General features: G+C 34.9%; 2 protein-coding genes across 3 annotated transcripts in view; one reads left to right on the forward strand and one right to left on the reverse strand.

Moving 5' to 3' along the window:
• The window catches only part of TG (thyroglobulin), a 352,924-nt gene that overhangs the window by 234,355 nt on the left and 97,946 nt on the right, over nt 1-20,623 (forward strand). The gene's annotated exons all lie outside the window — the stretch shown is intronic.
• The window catches only part of SLA (Src like adaptor), an 88,573-nt gene that overhangs the window by 19,970 nt on the left and 47,980 nt on the right, over nt 1-20,623 (reverse strand). Inside the window, exons 4-6 of one of the 2 annotated variants that reach the window (XM_003760392.4) lie at nt 19,232-19,341; nt 1,664-1,763; nt 688-774 (exon numbers count right to left, since the gene is read on the reverse strand). In XM_003760392.4, the coding sequence (XP_003760440.1) occupies nt 688-774; nt 1,664-1,763; nt 19,232-19,292 (248 nt within the window). In that variant the 5' untranslated portion in view covers nt 19,293-19,341. The remainder of the gene's footprint in view (nt 1-687; nt 775-1,663; nt 1,764-19,231; nt 19,342-20,623) is intronic. The other variant, XM_012541837.3, reaches the window with a different exon arrangement.

Genomic DNA, 20,623 nt, shown 5'->3' on the forward strand with positions numbered 1-20,623 from the left:
ATGAAATGTAAGTATGGTGATCTTTATCATGTCCAGTTAAAATATTCTACTTGGATAGTGTCAGCTGGTAATTCCTAAAAATCTAATTGTTCCTGCTACTCTGTATTCTTCCTTAGAGTCTAGGAGGCTACCACGAGAAGCAAATTATGGACCAATAGTGTAATAATAATTAGCATTTATATAGCATCTATTATGTGCCAGGCATTGTACTAAGTAAGTGCTTTACATATATATCATTTGATCCTCACAACATCCCTAGGAGGTAGGTGGTATTATTATTCCCATTTTACACTTGAGAAAACTGAGGCAAACAGAGATTAAGTGAGTTGTCCAAAGTCATACAGCTAGTAAGGATCATATTTTATACTTAGGTCCCAAGCTCTATTCACTACACTACCTAGCACAGAAAATACAGGCTTCAGATTCAAAAATTCAAAAAACAAAAGTTTTTGTTTTTGTTTTCCATGCCAAGTTATTGTTCATTTCCAGAAAGGCTATCATTTGCCTGGTCAGAAGCTAGAGGATTATAACCATGTAATCTGAGTATGTTCACTGCTATGTAATTCTAACTTTTAGATATGTAATTGATTTTTGAACATATCATTTACTGTTTATAAGATTAAAAACAAAACAAAACTATATCACAATTTGTGAACTAAGTTGGCAGCATTTAGGAAGTTTACTTACCCATGGTAAACTTTTGCCACACACATTCCAGGAATATAACTTTCTCGACCAGTACTTAGGGAAATTGCTCTCCACCAGCCTCCTTCACTGTAATAATAGCAACACAAATAATCAGATTTAGTGTAAAGAAAATCACACTGCTAGGAAATGAAAAAGTTAATAGGTATCTATGAAAGCCTTTATTTGTTAAGTGCTCCATAAACATGATCTCAATAATTTTCATAATAACCCTATCTGTAAGGTGATAACAGGTATTATTATTATTCTTATTTGATGTGAGAATTTAATGATTTGTTGTCATAGATCAGAAATTTCTGAAGCAGAATTCGAAGCCAGATCTTCCTGACTAGTCTAGCACTCTATGTCATGTTACACTGCTTCTCACTTCTGTTATCATAGAGTCATGGCTTCCTAGAATGGAAAGAAATCTCAAAAGATGATCAAATTCAATCATTCAATCAATCAACAGGCTCTTGCTGGGTAGATCATAGTGGAGACTTTTCTGGGGGCATAGGTTGGACTGATTAGCTACTGAGACTACTTCCTATCCTGAAATTCCTGTGATTCTGTGTTAATTGTCAAAGTGTGGTTTATTTATTCTCTTCTCATCAGTAGTATTGGGCCCACTAGTTAAACAGGAAGAAGTTCAGTCAATTGCTTAATGTTTTCTTCCCATAATTTGATAGTTTCATTTTATTTTATCCTGAATAAGGATAGCATAGTGTTGGGGGGGGGGGAAGTGCTGAGTTTTGATTAGGAATCCTGGGTTTGTATCTCAGTCAGTTTTGTAACTCACTAACTATATAGTTATGAATAATTCATCCCATGTGTCTCAGTTTCTTCAGCTGTGTAATGGGATCATGCTCATGTTATTAGCAAGCTCAGAAAGTTGCTGTGATTTATTTGTTTTAAAGTGCTATAGGAATGGGAGTTATTATTTTTAGATTATCTGGTGGTTCCTGGGAAGGAAACTTACTCTGAAATTACTCGCAGTTTTTCTCCTCGACGGAATATAGGGGGACTGATGTCAGGAGATGGATAATCACACAAAACAGCAAGGAAGTCATTGTCTAATCCTATGGGAAAACAAAAAAAATAGTTTTTAAGAGGCTTGTCCATGCATTCAATTTAACAAATCTTTATCAATGATTTTCTATATGGTAGATATGGGGGTATATACAAAAAATGAATGTCACAGTATAGTCTGAACCAATCCAATCCAGTTATCATTTGCTAGCTTCTTACTACATCAGAGGTTTTACGCAAGGTTTTGGGGGTCCAAAGACAAAAACAAAAATAATGAAACAAAATAAGCAATTATTAAAAATTCCTCTATACATGGAGCCACTGTAAGAGCCACAGTCCTTGCCCTTAAGAAGCTTACATCCATCAAGAGAAGAAAAATAACTTTGGTAAATTATATGCTAGAACCAATCATATATTTATAGTCACAGAATGGTCTAAAAGATGTAGAGAAAACAAGTTTCTTGATATGAACTCCTTTTTAAAAATTATTCTATGAAACAGAACAAGACAGAAGCTAAAAGGTTTCCTTTAAGAAAGTGTGCCCTACCCAGAATAAGATCAGAAAAGACTTTTTGATATGTACAACACCAGAAACAATTTACTCTATATTTCTCTTTTCTAGTGTTCTTCACAAATGGAGAAAGCTGTATGTCAATCTCTTTGTAATGATTCTGTGTTTTGTGTGTAATTACAGCTCCTCTCAAGGAAATAGAATTTGACAATTAAGTCTTAAGTATTATACTTTGGAGCTGCCTTGATACACACATACTAAATTTCTCTACCAGGGCAAGGTGTAGAAACCCCTATATATTAGAAAGGTACTCTATATGGCCTTTTCAGATTATTTTCCCAGGATCTAGAAACTGTAGGACATGCCCTCAAGAGCCTGTCCCTTCATCTTAAAAAAGATGGTATTCATGCTGTCCCTACTTCAGAATCATCAGCTCCATCAAGCCAACCCAATCAAGAAAAACAAACCAGTTTTGAAATTGGTAGCAAAAGATTCTGTTATTAAGGGGGCTTAAGTCATTTCTCCCTTCTATGTTTAGTTCTTTTATATGTGTAATCTCTAAATCACATTCCAACTTGAAAATCCCATAATTTTATGATGCTAATGGAGCAATTAAAAAAAATTATCTTGAAGTAGGCTATAGGATTTGATGCTGAAAGGAACTTTGGAGATTATATAATCCTATCTCTACATTTTACCAATAAGGAAGCCGAGGCACAGAAAGGGGAAGTAAATTATTTCTCAGTACTCAGGCAATAGGGAGCAAATTCAGGATTTGAATTCAGGTCCTTTGACTTCAAATTCCCAGCTCTAAAAAGTTGCACTGAGATTTTTTTTCCTTTGGGGTGAGTTTCTGTATGTTTCCAGAATAATTGTTGATTCTTTTTTATTCATTCATTCATTTCTTTTTGCTAACTATTGATTCTTGAAGTCTCTAGAATCAGTCAAAAAAGATTGTCATTTTATTTTAAAATTATAAATTATACAATTCTGAATATGAATATTTTTATAATAGCTCCAGTCTCACATATTTCCAACTGCTATTGGACATATCCAACTGCATCTCCCATAAACATCTTAACTTCAACATGTACAAAACTGAATCATCACTCCTTCCAAATCCTTTCCTCTTCCTAAATGACCTACTCCTATTTAGGTACCAACATCCTCCTACACTTATGCTCAAATCTAAGTATCATTTTCAACTCTTTATTCTCATACTGTCCCTCTCATATCCAATCTGTTGCCAAAACCTCTTGATTTTATTTTTGTAACATCTTTTCCACATGTCCCTCTCTCTTCTCTGGCCCTGTCAATCACTTGGTACATCCCGTATCACAACTCACATAGACTATTACAATAGCCTATTGGTTGATCTGACTGCCAAAGTTCCTTTCCACCCTAATCCATGGTGAAATGCTCTCCTGTCTCATTTTTATCTCATTTGATATATACATATATGAATAGCCAAGGTATATTATATCATATAAATGTACATGTATACTATATATTACACAAATTCATGGGAGATAGCCAATGAAGATACCTAAATACAAGAGCAAAGAATCTCATTTCACTGGATTGCAGAGTAGTTGCATTTAAGGTGTAAAAAGATTGGAGTGGGGGGTGGGGAAGGTTTCAACTTTGCCAGAGGATTATACAAACATTTGATCCTGGAGGTGACAAGGAACCACCAGTATTGAGTGTGGGTATGTGTGATGTGGTCAGATCTGAGTTTACCGATGTGTGATCCTGGACAAATAACTTCACCCTGTTTTCCTCAGTTTCCTTATTTGTAAAAATAAGTTAGAGAAAGTAACCAGTTAATATCTTTGCTAAGAAAATCCCAAATGAGGTCACAAAGACTAGGACACAATTAACAGTGACTGAACAACACAAATTACAATTAAGGAAAGACTCAACCAGCTCAAACATGTTGTAGAGTTGATTTGTATTTAGTCCAAGGAGGCGAGTTAGCACTTTAAAAATTGTTAAGTAATTATGTGGAATTTTAAGAGACTTGCCAGGAAGAATAAATATTTCATATCAATCACTATTGATACGATGCATATTTCACTATGAAATAGTGAATCTCATTGGAAAAAAGATTGAAATAAGATTGAAGAGGAAGCTTTGAAAGCAGTAGGTGTTTTTAAAAGCCAGAGAATTGATAAGTATGACAACAATAGAAACTTTATATAGGATGTATTCCCACACACTTGGGGTTAAAAACCAGATTTAAGATTATTGCACTGAAAAATTCAAATAGTTTAGTTTTGAAACTGCTTAAACCTCAATTTCTAACATGAGTACCTCCCACATCTCAGTCCCACCCCTTGTAGGACAACTTGAGTACCTGTAAACTTGGATGGAGCACAAAACTAATCCAAATACTTTGTTCTGAATTAAGAAAGTATAGATCCATTATCTAGTCAAATAAAAAAACTTGGAGACAAGGGCATTCAGATTATATGAAGAAATGTTCTATTTCAGCTTAATTAAATTCAGCAAATATTTATCAAATGTTTATTGTACATAGGAGTACATATGACCTGATTCAGTGTTAAAACTGACAAATATGCCAATAAAGGAAAAAGACAAGGAAAAAAAATGAATCAGAATTCTGACTACACTTCTGTTATGAAGGACAAGAATATGTTGGCTTATATTAAACCAGGTGTCATTTTAACATCTGAGTAATTACCAAGCCTTGGTATCTGCTGGGAAATTTGGCAAAGAAAATTTAACACTTCTAGAAATTCAGTTCCTTCATTTCCCATAGGCATTTATGACTTCATTGAATGTAAAGCATCTAAACTCAACTAATCTTGGACAATAATAAATTTAATTAATCAATGAACTTTCTAATTCTAACATTTCATGATTTTGTGGTGTTGTCTGAAGGTCACATTAATATGTATAGGTTTAGCAATAGATCAGTAGATCAATAAGGAAACTGAGGCACAGTTGTATCTGACACTTCATGACCCTATTTTTCAAAAAACTCAGAACAACAAATAGAGTCATGAAATGTCAGATACAACTAAAAACACATAGAATTCAAAAGACTTAGATTTGATTTCGACTGTAGTTGCAGCTTTTCTACTGACTGGGATTTTGAACAACTAATTGTCCCTTTTTGAACCTGTCATCTTCTACCTGTGATATAAGAGCATATAACTACCTGATTTGCCATGATTTGACACATACTCTAAAAGTAAAGGGAGCTTGAAGATATTATGAAAAACAAATTCACAGATTAGGAAAGCAGGGAATTTTAAGAGATCAATTCAGATTACAGGGAAATCATTGACCAAATTATTTTTTAAAGACATGCACAGAACAAGGAACAAAGAAGCACCAGAGGATGAAACATAGACCTATATCAGAAGTTCAACAAAAAGGGTATTTGGGGGAGGGGAGAACTTGATTTTAAAAATTTTTTAAAATGGGAAGAACTTGAAGGTCTCTTCTACCTCTAAATTTATGGTCTTTGCATTGTAAAGATCAGAGCTAAAATGTTTAATAAAGAGTAAATGCCCAAGAGATGCCAAGGGAGATATTAAAGAATCATATTACCTTTGATGAATCCAAGTCACTTAGCTATAATGAACTATGCTCTATCACTCTGAGAGAATTGATTGATGAGACTGCTCATCTACTACACTAGTAGTAGACTTTGAAAGACTGAAGGTAAAGGGACCAGAGAATAATAGAAAAAGAAAAAAAAGGAAAGAGAATCTCATCAACAAACAAAAGACCATGAAGCCGACTTTGGTTCCCAGCAAAATTCTCAAACATGTAATGATGCTTTCTTATAATGTAGAAAAGGAAGAAATGACACCAAAAGTCAACATGGCTAACCTCATTTCCTTTCCTGACAGGGTTATCAAACTGAAGTATCAGCAACATTTTATAGGTATGGTTTAGCTAGATATTAGAAAATAACTTGTCTCTCTCATGCTATTCTATGGAAAAGATGTATAAATATTAGTCAGAGAACCTACAGGTTCAATATATTTGAAACTGGTTGAATAGATCAAATCAAAGAATAAGCATTAATGATAGATATGTTAACTTGGGGGGAAAAAAGGTATTTAGTGGAGTTTTCTAGGCTATGGGGAATATTGGTGATGAGAAGATCATACAGTGATAGATATAGAATTGTAAAGGATTTTTAGAAGTTCTTAAATACTGACCCCTCATTTTACAAATGAGGTAATTGAAGCCCAGAAAGATTAAGTGATGTGACTATGGTTATATAGCTTATATGCATCTCAGGTAGAATTTGAATTCAAATTTTCCTAACATCAGGCTCTGTTCTCTAATTTCCAAAGTGGCTTCTAGCAATTTTATTAGTGACATATTTATGAAGTTTGATACAAAACACAGAGGAGTGACTAACAGATTGGATGATAAATGAACAAGCATTTCTTTACCTCACAAGGGACCTTGATTTGCAAAGGCAATAATACACTTTCCAGTATTCTAAATGTTTCATTTTAAATTGCAAAAGCAATAAGAAGATGATAATTGGAATCTTAGCTCTTCTAATATTTCTCCAAATCACCTTCCTCTGGCCTTCAGCTTCTTCATCTCTAAAGTAAAAAGGTTGGGAATAGATGAAGGAATGAAAAAAGGGTGGGAAAGCATTTATTATGTATCAGGTACTTAACTAAATATTTTACAAATCTTATTTCATTTGATTCTCATAACAATTCTGAGAGGCTGATGATATTGTTATCCCCATTTTACAGATGAGGAACTGAGTCAGTGAGAGATTAACTAAATTGCACAGGTTTCCACAGATAGGAAATATATTTGAAGCTTTATCTGAATTCATATCTTATTCACTTTAGCCATAACTTTATCCACTGAGTCATCTAGTTGCTTCTGGATGACCTCTAAGATCCTTTATAATTCTTTATGACCCAGAGTGACCTTCCACAGTATTCCTGAAAGCAGTTCCTGCTTTCCTAGATCTACAAATACTTCAGTGACATAAATTTTAAAAGACTGGGTCAGTTTATAACATCCCTTCCCAAATATATTAATGAATAGCAAATACTATGTTCTTCCAATTGAAAACAAAAAGTACAATTTCTTTTCTGCTGGGAACTTTAGCTCAAAAATGGGACCAATGGAGCAAAACTGTATCTGGGCATGAGGAAGACTAAATCAAAATAGTAACAAGACCTCAAATGTCACACAGTTTTTATTGCTTTTTTAAAAACTCCTTTTTGAATGCATGATAATAGTTACTTTTCAAACACTGTAAACTTTATGCCAAAACCAGCACCAATCATGATCGGCTGAGCAAGTTAAAGTCTGGGAAATGATATAAAGCGTGGTCAACGTAGTTGGCTATTAGTAATGGCAACTAATGATTTCCTCTTTTGATTTTTGCCCCTCCCTAAAATTATTGGTGCATAAAGGGCTTATTTCCAGTCCCTATCTTTAATGCTATTTTTAAACACATTAAGATTCTAATCATGATACATCAAAAGATAGGCAGATTTATAATAACAAGTAATAGCAAAGGGCATCCCATTAGAGGATTAGTGAGCATTAGAAAGGCTAATAGGACACTGCAGGGTAGAAAACACAGGTATAGCACTTTGAAGGTTAGAAGTCATCATTTCTTTATGCTTCTCAGGATTCCAGGCTAGCCATGGTGACTTTTTGGATAGGAGATAGAGAAAAAGCTGATATTAATCAATGTTGTAATGGTACCAGAATTTGAATATTTTTAAAGAGTATCTCTATCTGCCAAAGGAAATTGAGGCTTCCTCTCTCCTTCTCAAATGATCATGTATATATTTACCTGTTAATATTTTGTATCCACCTACTAAAATGCAAATATCTTGAAGGCAGATGTGATTTTATAGATTCTAACCCCCCAATGCGCTTAGAGAAGGCCTTTGTGGATAACTGGAAAAAAAATTATCTATAAATGGCCCATCATCTGACTATGAATTCACTGTACTAATTGTACTGAAATGAACAAGGATTGTCCTCAGATAAATTTTTATTTACCCTGTATTCCACGACGTATTTTGTTAGTTTGTTTTATGTTAATAGAAACTATTAGAACTCATGTGCTGTTGGCACAGACTTCAAAAGCCTGTGATAACCTTTTCACCTCAATGAGGCATCAGAACTTAAATAAAGAATTAACATCATGGGAGTTAGAACAAGAAGAGATCTTAGATATCACCTAATTCAGCTCCCATCACTTTATAGGTAAAGGAGATCATTAAGACCCAAAGAAGTTGTGTTTTTTCCAAGGACACCCAGGAAGCAAAGAGTAGAACAGGTTTAAAGCCAAGTTCTGTAAAACCAGATCCAGTGTTCTGCCCCAATAATCCCTAGAAGTTAAGCCTACAGGAAGAATTCTCAGAAACACTCAGTTCATTGAGAGTCATGAATTGTATAGTAGCCCTTAGCTTGGGAGATTTATTACATCTCAGCAAGCTGAAGGCACAGCTGGAGAAGATTTTTCTCTGACATTCTCTATATGGCTTCTCTGCTGATTATCTTTCAAAAATGGTCTTCTTTAACCCTTCAGCTTCCTGAATGAAGAAATAATTAACAGAGCTAGCAAAAAAACCTCATAGAAATCATACAGTTGCTAAACAAGCATTTCTTTACCTCACAAGGGACCTTGGAGAGCATCTAATTAAATACCCTCCTTTTGCAGAATACATTGAGGCCCAAGTTCTTTGGTATATTGACTGTGGGTCAATAACCTCCCCTCTCTGAGTATCTGATTCTTTATGGGTAAGATGAGGAGGTTGGACTCCATTGTTTTGAAACTCTAGACTCTAGACAGTAACTAATATTTCAAAAGCACTGAAAGGATAACAGAGGATTTCCCCCAAAGACACACTATGAAAGAAGTAGTTGAAATGTAAATATCATTTTACAGGCAAGAAAGCTTAGATCCAGAAATATTAAGCATTTTAGTAAGGGTCACAATCACTAGCAAGTGTTGGAGTTAGCATCTAAATGTAGGTCAAAAGACCTACTAGCAGTCAAAAGACTGCTAATTCACCATATTTTCTCTAATTTAAGAATTAAAAATAGGAACCCTAAAAATAATAATCCTATAAGAAATAAGTAGGAAGCTAGGTGGCACTGTGGGTAGAGTCCCATACCTGAAGCTGGGAAGACTCATTTTTCTGAGTTCAAATTTAGCCTCAGAAAGCTCCAAGTTGTGTGATCCTGGACAAAACCCTCCTGCCCTCAGTTCTGTATCTATAAGATGAGTAAGATGAGGAAATGGCAAACTATTCCAGTATATTTGCCAAAAAACAAACAAACAAAAAAAAAAACCAATTGGTCACAAAGAGTCAGATGGGACTGAAACAATTTAACAAGAATAAGAAATCTTATCATAAGAAATAAGAAACCATAATGATGACAAATGAAAAGCAATTGACATCAAATAAAATATCAGGCATTGGTTTAGTTGAAACTAGGCGAATGAGTAAGCATTAGCAATATAGGCAGCAGGAGCAAGAACAGATCACTCCATGAAAGCCTTTATAGCCCAGACATTTTGCGTTATGCAGATAATATTACACCTCAAGAGAATCTTGAGATCCTCCTCAAGAATCTTGAGACCTTCTTGAGGTCAGGGAGTTTTACAGTGTCTTTATTCAAAGATGTTTAGAGGAAAGAGGAGAGAGATTTCATGGGTAAAATTTTAGGAGACTAATGATAAAAGTTTCAAGGTAGTGAATTGAGTATGATTTGATTAACTGGAGTAGGCAGGAAGATCATACTCAATTCACTACCTTGTAACTTTTATCATTTTAATGGAAGGGGGAAACACTTTTTATCTGAGGGGACCCTCTTCCTACTGCTTTAAGGGTGGCATGATAATGGGGGGGGGAAAGAAACCACATTGGGGACTATTTGCATTTTCAAAAAACAAGAGCAAAGGCATGTCGACACTGGTGTTTTCCTGAGATGTGCTCATGCATGCTGGCTCCTTTGTCCCCTCTTAAGACCAGGTCTTTCTGTTACTTGGCAACATCACAGCTTGCAAAATTGAGTACATGTATAGAAAGACCACCTTAGGAACGCAGTGGAAAGATCACAGAAGACATGTATTTGAATCCTAGCTTTGATACTTACTGTTACCATTGCTGAAGTTCCTTTCCTTCTAGACTACAGTTTCCTCATCTGTAAAATGAGGGGATGACACATGATGACATCTTAGACCTTTTCCGATCCAACTAAGGCTAGTTCTAGTAAGCTAAGATGTTATTCTAAAAATCCTATGAGTTTATGACCCAGATATTAATCCTTATTTTGCTATTATCTAGCTGTGTGACCTTAAGTAAATTGCCTTAATTCTGGGACTCTCAATTTATCTCATCTGTACTATTTACACTATCTTCTCCATGAGGTTTTTGTGAGGGACTGATTAAATGGGCTTTCTGAATTCATTACATTTTATATAAATGTGTGTTGATTTTATGATATTATTATTATTATAAGTGTAAATGAACCTGACCTGATAGCTACATTATGCTGATGAAAAAGTTGTGTGTCTATTTCTCAATATGATAGGAAATAGTTTTTCCATTGGGTATGCTGAGTATGACAGAACTAAGAGCAGTGTTTGCAGTTATTAAATCAGATTGTAAAGTATTTACTTTGCGCCAAGTATTATGTTACACTGAGGATACAAAGAAAAAGAAGAAAAAAAAAAAAAGATCCTGCCTTCAAGGAGAGTAAGGTCTACTGAGAAAAACAGCATATACATAAATCCATAAATCAATACCTGAGAGAAGACAAAAGTTGATGGGGGGAAAAAAAGTAACTAAAACACTTTTTTTTCCTGATTATGCCTATATAAGAGTCATTTTATAAATTGTCTTTTGATGATGTAGGGTTCATACTCTGATCTCACTAAAGTATTTCCGCAGAGACAGACAAACATTGATCCCACAAAAGGAAATGGCACTCTGTCCCATATAGAATACTACTCTGCACTTCTCAAAAGTCAATAAATGTCCAGAGATCAGACTTGGCTTTGTCTATTAATGTGATTGAATAAGCTTTGTTTTTTTGATTTCCCCTCTTCAAACTCTCCAGCTTTATAAGGGATTTTACTGCTTCAGTAAAGAGAGAGTCCCTAAGAGCTGCCCTAGATCCAGGGTATTTGCATCTGCCTGTGTTTTTGTCTGTTCGTTTTTCTGAACAAATGTGCATATGCAAAGAAAAAGCAATTGGTATCAGATGTAATATGTCAACTCCATTGAAACTAAATGAGTTTTCAAAAGGGGACCTAGCTAATCCCAGGGAAGGGGGGTGGGGTGGGTAAAGGAAAGAACATTCTCTGATGTCCTTTGTAGCCCTGTGAATCATTCTGGAGTTTGGGTGAAGGGCAAGCAGATTACAAAATGTATTGGAAATTACATTTGAGGGAAGTGGAATAGCAGATTCAGATTACTTTATTGATTCATTCCACCAATAATTTTGAGCAATTGCTATTTTCAAGGCCTTATTATATGTGGTAGGGAAGTAGAAAGTTAAAGACTTAGCCTTAGAAATTTTCATCTAACAGAGTAGGGATCTGACAGCCAAGTAGAAAAAGACTGAAGGACTTTTACTATCTAGGGATGCCAAACAAATCTATACTGACCAGATACATCCCTGGGCTGTGATGGTAAAAAGAAGCAGCTACCACACATTTTATCAGAACAGCAGCAAGGTCCAGGACCCTGTTGGCTGTGAGCATTTGCAAGAGAGCAGAGTCCCTGGTTTCAGTTCTGGGGCAGAGAAGACAACTTTACTTTATAGATACCAGAGAGACAGTAGGGAGCAAGATCATTTGTGGGACAATGTGTCTGGGTACCCATCTGTGGTTTAGGAGTAGAGAGGAGAGTCCAAGGTTGAGCACTGAGACAAACCTCAGAAAATAAGAGTAAGAAGGACCTGAGGCTTGGAGTATCATTCCCCATATCTTAAGACTATGATTTGATTACACCAGTAGCTGCTAAAAACAAAACAAACAAATAAATAAAAATTAATAAGTATAATAGAAAGAACCCAACTATAGATGGTTATTTTGAAGAGAGAAAATTGGGGTTCTTATTCAGAGAAAGATAGGAACTTAAAAAGCCATTCCTTCTTCAAATGATCCCAAGCACAAAAAGAGTTCTTGGAATAATTTAAAAAGTTTAAAAATCAAATTAGAAAGATCAAGGAAAATTTTTTAAAAAAGAGCAATCCAAGAAAATCAAGAAAATTATGAAAAGAAAGTTTATCAACTGGAAAAAATAAAAAACTTAAGGAAATAATTCCTTAAAAACTAGATTTGGGCAATGGGAGGCTAATAACACCCCAAGACACCAAAAAAATCATAAAACAAAATGGAAAAAATAGAAGAAAAAGTGAAACATCTCATCAGAAAAAAACAAACTGATCTAGAGAACAGGTTGAAGAGGAATAATATAAGAATAATTAGGTTACCTGAAAATTATTATTTAAAAAAAATCTTGATACCACATTACAAGAACTTATCAAGGAAAATTACCTTCAAGTTCTAGAACAAGAAGACAAAGTAGATAGAAAGAATTCACTGATCACCATCTGAAAGAGATCCTAAAAGGAAAACTTACAGAAAATCGTAGCTAAGTTTCAAAACTCCACAGTTAAAGAGAACATATTAGAAGCAACAAGAAAAAAAAAAAAAACAATTTAAATATCATGGAGCTACAATAAGGATTACACAAGATCTAACAGCTACTCCTCTGAAGAACTGTAGGTCTTGAATACTATATTCTGAAGTGCAGAAGAGCTAGGGATATGACCAAGAATAACTTATCCAGCAAAATTAAATACAATCTCGAATGAAAAAAAAAAAGAAAAGAAATTCAAAGACTGGCATGTTTTTGTAACAAACCTCCAGAACATAAGGAAAAATTTGACATATAACATCCAAGAGAAATATAAGAGAAGCATTAAAGAGCAATTATAAGGTACTCAATAAGTTTAAATTGTTTACTTTGTATATGTGAAAATATAACAGTACTGTTATGATTGTCATCATTATTTGGGTAGTTTGATAAAAAGGCATGGGCTTAGCCAAGTATGATGGGGTGATCCTAAAAATATTTAAATGTCTTCTAAATTCAGAAAGAAATAAGAGGGCAAAGGGATAAATTGCAAGGAGAAGATAAGGAAGGACTCTTAAAGAAGTAGGTACATTAAGGAATAGGAGGGCAAGGTAGGGAGTAGAAATAAAGCAGAGGAATGACAAGATTTAAGGTATATAGATTGAGAAAGATAGTGAGGTAAAAGAGAAAGAAGGAAAATAAATAAGCAATTAAAGCTTAGAGTGTGAATGGGATGAATTTATCCATATAACAAAGATGGATTACAGATTAAAAATTTGAATTCAACAATATATCGAATAAGATATATACACAAAGATAAAATGAAGGGCAAGAGTGGAATTTAGTCTGTAAAAAAGAAGGGATAGAATCATGATCTCAGACGAAATTAAAGTTAAAATAAATATAGTCAAAAGTGAAAGTATAGAATACATGTTATTTGTATGGAATATTATTCGATATTGTTTTAGACCATTTAAAATACCTAGACAATGTAAAATATCTGTGTATACCTGCCAAAATGGACAGAGGAAATGCATAGTTTATCTTAGCCTAGAATCTGAAAACAGATATTCTTCCATTATGAATGAGCTTGTTAAGATCTAAGCAGTGTGATATAATGGATAGAGCACAGAACATAAATTAGGAAGCTTCAGATATTTACTAGCTTTGTGACTCTGAGCAAGACTCTCTGGGGCTCAATTTCCTCATCTGTGTACAGGGAATAATAACAGGGCCTGCCTCATAGGGCTGATATAAGAATTAAATTATATAGAACATATAAAAGTGATTTACACACTTCAAAATTCTGTATGAATGTCTATTTTTATTATTGTTTTATTAATGTTCCTGATCCTTTATATTTCATCTCCCATCATCCAGTAGAATATAAGGTAGGAACTATTTTTCATTTTGTTTTTGTATTGACACTCTTCAAAGTGGTCACTTAATAAAAGTTTGTCGGGCTAGAATTGGCTGGCCCACAAACTCCAAGTATTAGCATATAATCCTATAATAACACTTTAATATGTGAGGTATTTTCATCACAAATGTATGAGTTGGTCCAAGTACTGCTATCCTTATTTAGGAAAAAAAAGATGAGCAAATAGAAATTCATTTGGACTAAGCACTTAAAGACATTCAGCTAATGCTAGAACTGGAAAGGTATTTAGAGAACATTTAATCTAACCTAATTTTTAAAGGGGAGAAAGCTCTCAGGGTGAAATATTCAAGCACATAACTGTTAGGCAGAACTGAGATTTGAATTCAAAGTCATGGCCACTAATCTAAAGTTTTTTCCATTATTGCTGGGCTACCCACTGGATAGTCAAGTAACCTTAAGAACCTTATGCAGAAGATGTTTCTCAAATCATTACCCCCACCACCAAATTCAAAGACAAAGAGAAAGGGAAATGGACTTTATCCATAAAGTAGTGATCATATAGTTTTAATTCTCTTCTCTGTTTTGGCATTGTCTAGTAAAATAAAATAAAAATACTGTGGACCACAGACTATGTCTATGAAATCAGAAGAACTGGGTTCAAATCCTTTGATCAAGTCACTCAACTCCCCCAGGCCTCAGTTTCCTTATCTATAAAATGAAAGGATTAGACTAGAAGTCTTCTCAGATACTTCCCAGCTGTAGATCTATGATTTTTTTTAAATCTCTGATCTACATTAAAGTCAAGTTCAGAATTTTTTCTCCCAAGTCAGACAATTACAAAGGAAGCTCTAAAATTATTGTTAAAATTAATGATATCCCATAGAGAATGAATGATATTAATTATAATAATAATTAATACTTATAAAGTATTTACTATGTGCTAAGCTTTGTGTTAATTACAATTATTATCTCACTTGATCTTCCCAACAATACTGGGAGGCAAACGCTATTATTATGCTCATTTTACAGATGAGAAAACTGAGGCAAATAGGGTTAAGTGACTTCTTAAGGTCATATAACTGGTAAGTGATTGAGACCATATTTGAACTCAGGAAGTTGAATCTTTCTGGTTCTAGGACCCATGCTCTATCCACTAAACCATCTAGCTACCTTTCCTTGGAAGTCTTCAAAGGACTGAATAGCCACTTTTTAGGTTTATTACGGTAAGGTTCCTTTTTGAACATGAGTTTGACTAGAGTGAAATGTACTGGTAGATATTTAACAATCAGCTCTCCAAGAGGAGAAATGTATGCTAGACACACTTTTAAATTACTTTGAATTATTAACATTTTCTCTACTACTTTCTTATCAACAAATAAATGAATGAATGAATGAATAAAAATCAAGTCCCAATCTGTAGTTAGCTGATTTCTAACCCTCACACTGAACATTTAATCATAGTTTCTTGAGATCCTGTTTGAGCTAAGTACAGTACAGCTCTAGACTAGAAGGTCATAGATATCTCTTCCAACTCAAATTCTATGATACTGTAAATAACCAACCTCATTTTGTATTATATCACTGTGCCTCTTTGACTCCCCCCACTATTTCTCCCCTTTTTTTTTAATCTGATAAATCCAATCCTCCAAGAACAAACTCTTGCCACCACTGAGGAAGCTGGCAAATTTGGATGCCAATTGCCAATGAGTTTTTCCTGACCAGCAAGACTAGTCTTATTGTAAATAAGTATGTAATCCTTAAAGAAGAAAACTCTCCTATTCTCCTATATATAAATCCATATTAAGAATTTCTGGTGTGTTTCTCATAAAACATATCTGTGTACCAGTCCCAATATTATAATATATTATTGTTGTTTTTCAGAAAGCCTTGGGACTCAATCTTTTTTGTGTATGTATGTGCTACCTACTTGTTCTGCCTCCTCACTGATATTAACTCATTGTATGATATTAGCTAAATAACTTCCTCTCTCTGGGTCTCCATTTCCTCATTGTAAAAATGAGGGATTTATATTAGAGAATCTTTGAAAGTTTCTTGAGTCACTCACTAGAAAGGTGAAATTCTTAAACATTTGTTGGCAGGAGATATATTTGATCTCCTCATCAAACCATCATATGCCATAGGATGAAAGAGCCAGGACTGCTTGGCTTAGGGATGAAAAAACCTGGGGATGACCTGATGCTTGATTTCAAGGATCTGAAGGGATTCACACAGAGGGAATGTCTCAATTGTGCTTGGCCCTGAGGTCAGAACTAGGAGCAAGAGAAGGGGGAGGGGAATGCAGGTACCCAAGACATTTGGACTTGATTCAGCAAATGTTTTTTTTTAATCATCAGAGCTGTTCTATAACAGTGACAAATGCCATTTATACTATTTTATAAAATTTACAGAATGCTTTACATGTCTTATTGCATTAGAGCTTCACAATAACCCTACAAATCAGTGTGAGGTTAATATAATAATTGAGAAACAAATTCCAAAAGAGTATGTGGATTGCCCATGATCATGCAGCTATTAAGTATCAGAAGTAAGATATGAATCCAGGATATGTTCATTCCAAGTCCAGAATTCTTTCTACTCCATAACATAATGAGCCACCTTAGGAGTTAGCAAGTTCTTCATAATTGGAAGTCTCCAAGAAGAAGATGGATGGACTACTAATCAAGGACAAATGATCCCTTGTGGAAAGAATTATAGGAAGGGGTAGATGTCTGAGGTCCCTTCCAATTTGGAGGGACTGTGATTTTATGATTCAGATTCTGATAAATTTCAAAAAGGAAGGAATTGAAATAAAATGGACATATTTGGTTGATTTTTAGATGTAACCTGGCTCCATTCTGTCTGACTTCATTCAGGCTTTGGATTTAATTTCTTTCTGTCTCTGCACTCCATGACTTTTAATAATTGAAATATTATCATCATCGTTATTGCCTAACACTTTTGCCCAATACAACCTGTCTACTGGATACTCATTCTACAAATAATACTGATCCATCCACTTCATGGCCTATTAAGAATTTGATGAAGGATATTGCATTCAGTCCTGTCTCTGCCTCTGCCTCTCTTCATTTTGCCTAATCCAAAATTGTTCATTTATAGTTTGTTTCAAGGTTATACTAGAAATCCGAAAACCTGGCTTTGAGGTGGTAGCTGAGAGCTCTGCCACAAACTGACTGAATGACCTTAGTCAGGTCATTTGACTTCTCAAGTTATCCATGCCTTCATCGATAAAAACAAGAAAATGTAACTAAATTTCTAAGATCTTTTCTAGCTCTAACATTTTGTGATTTTGTGATTCAGTTTTCATTAAGCTATAACCATCTAGGAAAATGGTCTGGGAGAATAGCCTGAGCACAAGTTCTAAAACATATAGAAAACAGGCTTTGTTGGGTGGTTAACTAGTAGTAGTTTAATTCCTTGACTTTCATAGATTAGTAGAATTTGAAATCTGAAGCTGGAAGGGACCCCAGAACATCAAATGTGAGAATATAGAAGATAGAATGTTAAACTATAATAGCCCTTAAAAGATATAATGTTGGAATACAAATAGAATGAGAGAGACATGGAATACTAGAATACAGAACATAGAATGTTAGACTTGGAATAAACCTTAGAAGTTTCAGTGTTAGAACAGAGGCTGCCAGAATTTAAGTGGTCTTTATAATATGGAAGGTTACAACAAAAACCTACATTATTTGAGTTGGATGTCACATTAAAGCTTAACTATTCCAGTTCCCAAATTTTCAAGAAGAGGAAACTGAGACCCAGAGGAACAAATTGACCTTCCAAAAATCATGGAGCCATTTCTTGGCAGACATAGGCTTAAGATCCAGATGTCTTCATTCAAGTTTATTGTACTTTTCACTTGTTTGAAGTGTTCTCAAGGCAACTATCCTATTTCCCCAAAGAATTCCAAAGCACATAAACCCAAACAAATGTTATACCGGGCAGGAATAAGAACCTATTGATTTCAATTCTGTCTCTGACAATTTCATCAAGGATTTTGGCAGTAGAGCTTGAAAGTTGCTGTCTCTCCTGATGAACTCTTTGAGGGAAGGGATTAGTTCATTTTAATTTCAGTATCTCCAGTGCCTGGCAAATACAAGACACTAAAGATGAGTTTGTTTTGATTGGTGCCAAGATACAAAAAAAAAATATTTCCACTTTTCCTCTACCTAGCACCGATTTAATTCTTTAAAAATCAGTCACATATACTGCTTTTCACTCTATGGGACCCTGAGTTAATTCATGAGCTCTACGAAGTCATTTACGTGGGAACTTAACATAGTTACCAAAACATCATCACTTATTCCTTATCAACAGGGTATTCCCCTTGCACTTGCCATCAGCAGCCTTGGTACAGCTGTATTAGTTGCTCTTTTCTGTGACCACAAAGTCCTGAGGGACATATATTTCATTTACCATTTTAATCCCTTTTGATTTCTTTAATAACTGGACAGAAAATTCATAGGAGCATAGATTTAGAATTGTAAGAAACCTGAGAAGTCATCTAGTACAACTTCTCTCATGTCATAGATCAAGAAATTGAGATACTTATCAGTTAAGTGTCTTATCTTTAAGATCTTATAAGTAGAAGTATAGAATCCAAAGTCCCTGACTCCAAAGTCCCTGACTCCAAAGTCAGTGATCCTTGTACTCTAATAACTGTATCATGGCCTTCAGTAGGAATTCTGATAATCACTAAGAAACCTCAAAGAATAATAGAGCAAAGAATGTTAGAGCTGGAAGAACTCTCTAATATCATCATACAAATAAGAAAATTAAAGCTAGAAGGCACAGTCAATAACAGAGATGGAATTAGAACCTAGAACTTTTAACTCTCCAACTCCATGATTGCTGTGCAGACTTCTACATGGAACCCTGCTCCTCCTGAGGAAGCTCTTACACTTGTATGGAATGAGATGCTAGAAAGGCTATGCACTGAGTCAATAGCCCTAAAGAAACTGGACTTACCCGCTGGGCCAGGCAAAGGTCTTTCTGGTGGTGCAGTAGATGTCTTCATGCTGTTGCCCATTTCTTCTGCTCGATTGTTCACTCTTGGTTTAGAAGAAGCAATTTCAAAACTATGACAGAGGAAACACACACTCAAAGTAGGGCTGGCACCAAGCTCTCGGGATCGCCAGTGACCCAATTTAGAATGCATAGTGCATCATTTAAAAAAAAAAGGCAACTTGCTTCTTGAAAGCTGATATTTTTTATGTGAAGAAGAGATTTGTGTGTGCTAGTTAGACTTAGGCAGCTCAAGTTGTTTTATCAGGGGAACAACAGAGGGAAAAAAAAAAAAAACCACAGAGAGGGAAGTTGCTAACAAATGCTGTTTGTAGCAAAAGTTTCCATTACTCCTTGCCTCAAGCTGAATGCAGTAAAAAACCTGGGGAACAAGGGGTGGAGTTTGAGATACATCAGCAATTTGTATCATCTACGAAATATATCTTTGTTCACTTCATTACTTAAAGGATCTGTGATTCTGTCAGTGTCACCCATCTACTGACATAGACTGCAGATACTTGATGACTTAAAAGATGGTTCTTGAGAACTGTTGTGGACAAAAAGAACATACTTCTATCAGAATTATCCTGTCATCAACCTCATAACAAAACTCTTCCAATTTATCTAAACCAGACTGCTACTAAGACAGTATGTGAAGCTTTCCATTTTGGAGGAGATAGACTTCAAACTCTTCTAGTACATGGTTTTCAAGAATATGGGGTCCCTTCCATAATGAGGCAAAAAATGCAAATTTCTGTGGAAGTGATTGGTACTCTGTCTATCACTGTCAACTGACAGACCCAAGACAACTTTATTCCAGGAAAATAACATTTCTCAGATGCCAAAAGACTATAATAACTCAGACATATTATTCTCCTTGTGTGGTTTGATCAAAACAAAAGTTTCTCCATTACCTACAAAGTGAAATTTCAACACCTGAGTCTGATATTCAAGACCTTCTACAAACTGGTCCTGTTCAATCTTAACTGTTCAACCTTAACTTATACTAGCCTCTTTCTCATATTCTACATTTCATCCCAACTGGACTGTTCTGTTCCCCTTCCCACATTTTATTCTACCTCATCCCACCTACATGTCTTCATTTCCTCCTTTTTCTATGATAGGAATAGACTCTTTATCTATCCCCTCTCTCCACATATTGAAGCCCTTACCTCCCTTAAATACTCATCTCAGGTACAACCTCCCTAGAAAGCACTCTTCCAACTCCCCTATACCTACTTGAGTGAAAATGATTTCTCTTACCCTCTTATAACAATTTCTCTCTCTTTCTTACATTCCAATCACACTCTGCCTTGTCTGCTACCTATCTGCATTCAATCAATGAATCAATTAGTC

Source organism: Sarcophilus harrisii, chromosome 1, assembly GCF_902635505.1.
Source record: "Sarcophilus harrisii chromosome 1, mSarHar1.11, whole genome shotgun sequence".
NCBI lineage: Eukaryota > Metazoa > Chordata > Mammalia > Dasyuromorphia > Dasyuridae > Sarcophilus > Sarcophilus harrisii.